General features: G+C 43.0%; 1 protein-coding gene across 6 annotated transcripts in view; it reads left to right on the top strand.

The window, feature by feature from the left end:
- The first annotated feature begins 1,166 nt into the window (after positions 1–1,166).
- TCF12 (transcription factor 12) overlaps positions 1,167–7,526 on the top strand; it is a 393,213-nt gene continuing 386,853 nt past the window's right edge. The window contains exons 1-3 of one of the 6 annotated variants that reach the window (XM_027553905.1): positions 1,167–1,497; positions 2,485–2,581; positions 3,496–3,568. In XM_027553905.1, coding sequence (XP_027409706.1) covers positions 2,507–2,581; positions 3,496–3,568 — 148 coding nt within the window. In that variant the 5' untranslated portion in view covers positions 1,167–1,497; positions 2,485–2,506. Of the gene's footprint in view, positions 1,498–2,036; positions 2,059–2,273; positions 2,373–2,484; positions 2,582–3,495; positions 3,569–7,526 lie in introns of those variants that run through there. The other 5 variants (XM_027553908.1, XM_027553909.1, XM_027553913.1 and 2 more) reach the window with 5 other exon arrangements.

The raw sequence follows: 7,526 nt of genomic DNA, 5'->3' as shown, positions 1-7,526 counted from the left end.
ACAGAATCTGGCACAAATACAGAGTGTGGCAGATGACGTCATGGAAACCTTTACCCTCAAGTTACAACTGCCTTCTTCCGCTGGACAGCTCTATTTGTAATAATGTACAGTAATCGCGTATCTGCAGCTAAGTCTGTCTTCTTGTTTCCATGCAAATCTGGCCTCCAAAGGCTCCTTCTTGCCTTCATGGTGTAGGCTGCATTTTTCATTGTTACTCTGGCTATGTCTTCTTTCCTCACTGTTTCTTCTGCCGGGGCCTTACTGGTCGTTACTGAATTCACTGACCCCAAAGAGTCAAACCCTGGCTGATATTGGAGAAAACCTTACTTTGATATCCGGAGAGAAATTGAGGTTTAATTATTTTGTCGTCTTTCTATTTCGTTCGGGGTTCTTCAGGCCAAGTTCAGTACTTGGGCCAAGACTGTGGCTGTGCGACAGAACCTACCTGGGCCGTCTCTAAAACGAAGGGACTGGCTTGATCCATTACAAAAACTCTTCTTGCGGTGCGATCCGGTAGTCTTGACTGGAAATCGGATAACAAGAGAGGACTGCAGACGTGGAAGCTTGAGTGAGTGGAGTGTTTGGGAACCTGAACCCCACGATGCTTTGTGTGGTTTGAGGGAGGTCTTGCCTCTTCTGCATTCCGCCCACCAATGAATTTGACCACCCGTACCTACTCCAAGAGCCCGCCAAGGTGGCCGGTCTCTCTTCCCCACGCACTCGTCTTCCGCGGCGAGCCCTGCGCAGCCTACTGCGGCCGGAGCCTCCGGGCCAAGCCAAGTGTGGCGTCCGGCGTCCAGCGCGGCTTGCTCCGGAAAGCCTTTCAGGATTCTTGCGGCCTCGGGCTAGGTGGCCTCGGCAGCGGATCCAGATGCGCCCGCTGTTGCGTCTCCGCCGCTCGGCTTCGGGAAGAGAGGCCAGAGCAGAACGGGCTGGGGGAGGCGCCACGGCGGCTGCCGCCTATCTCCCGAGGGCCCGACCAGGCTTCCTCGCAGGCGGCCCGGCCCTGCCTCACGGGGTGCCTGCGCGTGCCTCCCGCCCCTCCCCACCCGCTCCGGTCCGCCTCACCCCACCGCCGGCTTTGTCCGCCAGCCGCGCGGCGGCCCCTCCCCGTTCCCGTCGGCTCCTCCCCGCCCCCTCCGCTGGCCCCACTTCCTCGGCGCAGGCGGCGGGAGCGGGACGGGGACGAAGGGGTTAACCCGGGGCTCTTCCCGGCGCGGAGGGATCCGGAGCCGAGCCGAGCGCGGTGCTGAGGCTGCCTCAGCGAAAAAAATGTCCGCCTGAGGAGACCCACAAGTTCTATTCGGGGGGACCGCCAGCCCGCCCCGGGAGGAAGGGGCGGCCAGGCCCGAAAGCCGCCTCTCCGGCCCGGATCCGAGAGCTCGCGCGGGGCAAAGTGAGCCGAACCGCCGGGCGGTGCAAGGGGAAGCCCGAGCCAGCTCTCCCGGCCAAAGTGAACTTTAATCGAGGAGGTTGGATGCGGAGACGGGGCGGCAGGTAATTGCGGGCCGGCGAGCGGGAGGGGGACGCCGTGGTGGGGCTGGGGGTTGCGGGGCGCCGCTGTGTCCCGGCCGGAGTAGAGGCGCCGCCGGCCCGCGCCCCAACTCCGCAGCCTTTTGTACAGAAGCGAACCCGGGGTCCCCTCCAAGTTGGGGAGCAGAGTGGGGGTGGAGGCGAGAGTCGCGGACGGCCAGGCCCGCGGGCGGCGCGCTCGGCCTGCGCGTCCGGCTCACCGCTCGGCAGGGGCTCCCGGGCGCGCGGGAGAGCGGGCTCTTCGGCTATCGAGCCAGGCTCATTGTTAAGCAGCTCCAGGGTCGGCCGTCCGCAGGCAGGGCAGCAAAAGTGGGAGGAGGCCGAACCGGGGGAGGAGGACGCCGGGCGAGAGCGGGACTAGTTGTCGCTGTTTCTGTTTTCTTTTTAAAAACGCCTCTGGGACGCGCGGGGGATGCTCTCCGACCCCCGGGGCCCGCGGGGGACGTCCGGGAGGCGGCGGCAATAGACGCGGGCCTTCGAGCGGCGCGTTCCCTGCAACTTGTCAGTTCTATTGTTGCAGAGCCAGTGAGTCACTTCGCTACTCCCCTCGCCGCCGTTCCGCTCGCTGGATGCCCAATCGTCCCTCACCCCGCCCCTCGAGACCCCCGCCCCGGCCTGGCCCCGCGCGTCGGGCACCCGGCAGCGGCGGCGCGGGGTAGGGGGCGCCGGGGAGGGGGCAGGACGGGCTCGGAAACTTGCGGGAGAGGTGGCGAGTTGCGGGAGCCCCCGCCTCGCTCCCGGGCCGGGCCGGGAAACGCGTGGATTCACGGACCCGTGCGGGCGCCCGGCTGTCTTGCCCCCTGCCCGCGCGGCGGTGGGGAACGAGGAGGGTATTGGAAGTCAGTCTGGCGGTTTTCTTCTTCCTCTACGCCCCTCTCCATCCCCGAACACACTTTGGGCCTCGGCGGTCTCTGGCTTGTCTCTTAGCAGAGCCTTTTTTCTCTGCCTTAGGACCTGTTAAAAGTGGCCGAAGATGAATCCCCAGCAGCAGCGCATGGCCGCTATAGGGACCGACAAGGAGCTGAGCGACCTGCTGGACTTCAGTGCGGTATGAGAGCTTTCCGCGGCATCTTGGGGTTCTGCTGAGGTTTACAGAAAAAGAAAAGGGGGAGAGCGACGTGGAGACTAAGCAGCGTGAACTCCATCTGCTTTGAGCAGTAGTTTTCAGGGCTGGAGTCCAGCTCCCCCAAGTTGGACACCTGAACTTTGATGTAATGTCTAGACTTGCAGATTTAAAACTTTAATGCCAGAGGGGTCACTTGATTTAACCAGTGAAAAGGAGAACAACTTAATCTTGAGCTTTGGTTGAGTCACCCTCTGACCCTGATGGTTATTAGGGATTTTGAACTTCATATGAAAAAAGAAAATTGTTTTTTTCTGCAACGCTCCTAACCATTTCCTTTCCCAAGATGTGGTATAGTTTATGGTACCTGAACGAGATCAGTTACAAGAAGCTAGTCAAGGACTAAAATTTCCAGCCTTTTGGATTGAACCCTCCTAAGATAAATGTATATGGACTTTACACGTGTATATGTGTGTAAATGTATACATAAGAAGTGTATGTGTGTATATATATATATGTTTGAAATTTTTTTAACATAGGGAAAAATATCACCTGAAATCAGAGAGCCTATTGCCGTTATTTCTAATGGGTTGAATTCGTTTATTAACTGCTATTACAAAATGAAGATCATTGACCAAAACTTACCATTTAAACTTAATAATCTTAGAATCTCTCATACAAGTGACTGGATTTTCAGAACAGAAAATAGCCAGTATTTCCAAATAGTGTGAGGAAATAGTATCACCAAGTGTGTTTGCCTTTCTGGATCTGAACGTATATCTCCATTTTTAACTTCTCTCTGAAATACAGTAACTAATTGATAACGCTTGATGAACTTCTGTTTGCAAGGAGTCCAGCAGAATTTCAGGACTAATAGAAACGTTTGGGTTATTTTGCAGATGTTTTCCCCACCTGTTAATAGTGGGAAAACCAGACCAACGACACTGGGCAGCAGTCAGTTCAGCGGATCAGGTAAGATCATGTCTAAAATCAGAAACTCATATGTTGGTGTTATGATACGTTTATGTAGAAAAATATGAAGTATTTTAATACTTTTCTTTATGCCATTCTTTAGCGTCTAGTTAAAACTATCAACAAAAACAACAAGCCCCAAATGTGGGCTGTAGCTCTAAGGATCCATTGACATTTCTTTGAGAATTTCAATGTGAATTAAAAAATTTTTCTTTTCTCTGAATTTTTAAGTTGAAAATCATCTTGTTTGAGTACAGGGGATTGTGTCATGCTTCTGTATTTAGAAAAGTACGAGAAGAAAATGCTCTTTGGTCTATGTGTGTTGTTTTTTTTGTTTATATATATATGTGTGTGTATTTAAAAATTTTCCTAAGTTTTAGCCCTTTAGCATTATTAAACCTTTGGAAATAAAGACTTGGTAAAATAATATTACTTAAAATAGGCGTATGAAAACTGAAATTGAGTCAAGCAGTAATTAGTAAGACTTATTTTAAAAGATGGCTATTCCTTTGGAAGTCTGCAGGAAATTAACAGTTTTGTAGACAGTTATTTAAAATCTTGCAAATAAATGAATAGAAAGTTAGATTTACTTTCACATAACACAGACGACTGAATTCTGTCCTACATTCACATTACAGTAGGATAACATTGAGAATAAGTTAAATTCCTACTCTTACGGTAGTGCTTTGCTCTTTAAATTTATCTCCTGTATATTTATAACTACTCTGCTCCATTATTAACATTTATCCTGTATTTCTTAAGAATGCATTTTTCTCTTTATACTCATGATTTAAAAAAATAAATGTTTCAGAAGCAAGGTTCATCGTAGTGTAGAAAAACTATAATTTTCTGTTTAACTTAGATTATTCCTAGTGCTCAGAGATGAGAAAAAAATAACGAAAGCCAAGACAGCATCATCCTAAGAAAACCAGCTGTCAAATCTGTAGGCTGAAACTCAATATATTTCTTTTTGACTGTTGCTTTTTTCTTTCCCCTAATAAAATGATAGTTGATTTCTTAAATGTAAAAGCAGAACATCAGAAATGGTTAATTTCATAACCAGTTTAACCCTTTATACCACTTTACATTAAAAAAAGTTTCTATCATACACTACTTGAATTTACTAAAATTCATTTTTAATTATGAAATTACAACTTAAAGGGAAAATATAGCATGTTTTACATCTCAAGTAAAATAAAAATGTTTTGGATTTTAAATATTTTAAAGACTAATATTATTCTTAATCAAAAGAATATCATAAAATGTCAGCCAAACCTCAGCTCTTCTCCCACCTCTGTCTGTTTATTGGTATTGCTTGGAAAGTCTTTGTTTTTTGGGGTTGGGGAGAGAAAATTATTTGTTAATATAGAAGGCTGTTTTCTCTTTCTTTACTACTGTTTTGAGTACCTATCAATTTTTGCAGTTGATATACTCAAGAACTTTGAAACTAACTTTGTTGACTATGTAGTAGATGCTTAGTATATTTCATTAAATGAGTAATGATGTTGCTGTTTCAGATTGGCTTGAATTGTAGAAAATATATGTAACAGACATTGATATCAGGGACATGAGCTTCAGAAATTTGCTATTAGAAATACTTTTCTGTTTTTGGAATAATGTCGACTATGTAATTTTTTTACTTTTTAAAATTAAAAAGTATGGTGACTTGACGTGTATTACTAGCATGGCACTGGAGCAGTTGTGGGTCCTTTTTGTAGCATGCATTATACAAAGAAAAAATTATTTTTCTACATTGTAGAAGTGTTCATAGTATTTGTTTCTTTGGAGCAGGAAATTTTAAGTTTTAAAACTGTTAGGTTTTGTATCCATTGAAAACAAACAAATATTTTTCTGTGTTTTTTTTTAAATTTCAGGAAAAAATTATAATGAAAAAAAGCTGTGACCTTTAGTAATTTTGAATGGATTTAGCTTTGGGGGAAGGGGAAATTGCAAAGCAATTATTTTATGTGAAAGTATACTGGTAGATATGGCCTTATAGCCGTTTCTTATCTTAAAGGAAATGTTTAAAAGAAATTGGTATGACAGTATTGTTTTGTTTATGTATTTTATTGACACTTTAATAATCTTCTGTCCTGATGTCAAAGGATATGTAATGCATCCTAGTGACTGATTATTTGCAATGTATAAGGAGCTAAAGATCTGACTTTCCTTCTGAAGACATGACTTAAAGACTAATTACCTTGTTTTTGAAATAACATTTGTAAAATCCCAAGGCTTTGCCTCATGAAAACTGTAAGTGTGTAGTATAATTTCCCTTATTGATTGTCCTTTTTGATGCTGACTTAATTTCACTATAAATGCTATAGTATGTGATGTTATTTTAAAGTCTTATTCTGAATGGAAAATATAACTTGTATGATAGCTGACACTATCAAAAGTCACCGTGGAAAAAGTTAATGTATATTTTCTATTATTTGTCTTGACAATAAGTAATATGTCAAAAAATATGGCAATAAAAATTAGTCATAATTTTTATTTTTTCAGCAAGGGTGTTAATTTTCTTTGCATTATAATAAGACCGAACTTGTCCACTTAATAGTGTAGAATCTCTGAGGTATTCTTATGGTGACCTTGAGCGAGGGGCTTCTTTCTGTAAGAGTCAAAGGTGCGGCACTTTATAGGACAACACGGTCCTATTAGAGGAAAGCGTGTTGAAAGGATTGACAAAGTGGAAATAGTTCGGTGTTTAAATCAACTCTCCCCTCCAACTTTAGGTCTTGAGTGTGTAGAACTAAATTGTGATATTGGGCTTAGATTTTAGTGGTTTAAATATTTACATGATAGCTGAAAGATTTCCTTTGTTAGTTTTTGAATCCAAGTCTTAAGAGGTGTCCAAAGGAAGTGGGATACATTTGTTTTGTAAGCAACCTATACGTATTGAGTTTGTCTCTTATATTTCTATCTAGAAAGTTATTTTAGCTAGCAAGTAAAGCTTTCACTTTTCTTTGTTCAAATCAGACTTTTGTAACACTATAAATTTCTTCTTGCTGAAGATTTTTGGAAAGAATTATAAGAACTATTTTTCTAGCTCTTAATTTTTAAAAGGGATGCAGAATTTCATTTTTGGGGGGGTATTTTCATATGTACATAGAGATTTTTTGAAAATATCGATAATAGGGGCAGAAAAATGAATTCTCATTAAATTTCTCCTCAGTTTTGTAAATTAAACTTTGTGTTCTAAGATAATTGTAGATTCATACGCAGTTGTAAGAAACAGTACAGAGATCCCACTTGCACTCTACCATGCTTCTCACAGTGGTAATGTCTTATAAAACTGTGGCACAACATCACAGCTAGGTTTCTGACAGTGATAAAGTCAAGATACAAGAGCAGTTTCATCATCACAAAGATTCCTGATGTCCTGATGTTTCCCTAATTTAGCTTTATCTGTTTTTAAAGTAATATGAAAAGAAAAAAAGGGAAAAATTAGTCAATACTTACTCACAGATTGCCACAGCATTATTCAAAATATCAAAAAAGAGAACACCAAAGTTTTACCAATGTATTTTTTAACTGAATTGTAAATATAAGTAGGAATGGTAATTTTAAATAAAGGCGAAACTAGGTTTGGGTTTTTCACTTAAGGTATTATAAACTTATGAGTAGGGTATGTTTCATATTGTGTACCTATCAGTATTGAAATTTGTTGACTACAGTGTGTAGTAATACAGACTTACTCAAATTTAATACTGCTATTTGGATAACTGAGCCATGTTAGACATTTGCTTCTGGCAAGCTGTAATGATCAGTTAAAGTAACTGCAGAGTCAACAGGCATATGAAGAAAAATACAATATTTTAGGATAAATATAGTCTATTGTTAAGCAGCTTATTTAAAGTAAAAGTTAAGTAGTGAAGGAGTTTTTTTAGAGAATCTGTATATGAAAATATAATCTTCGAAAACAGAAAAATTAGATACAAGATTATAACCGTGAGTA

The sequence above is a fragment of the Bos indicus x Bos taurus genome, chromosome 10 (genome assembly GCF_003369695.1).
Source record: "Bos indicus x Bos taurus breed Angus x Brahman F1 hybrid chromosome 10, Bos_hybrid_MaternalHap_v2.0, whole genome shotgun sequence".
NCBI classification, from domain to species: Eukaryota; Metazoa; Chordata; class Mammalia; order Artiodactyla; family Bovidae; genus Bos; species Bos indicus x Bos taurus.
This window is presented reverse-complemented; position numbering and strand designations above follow the sequence as displayed.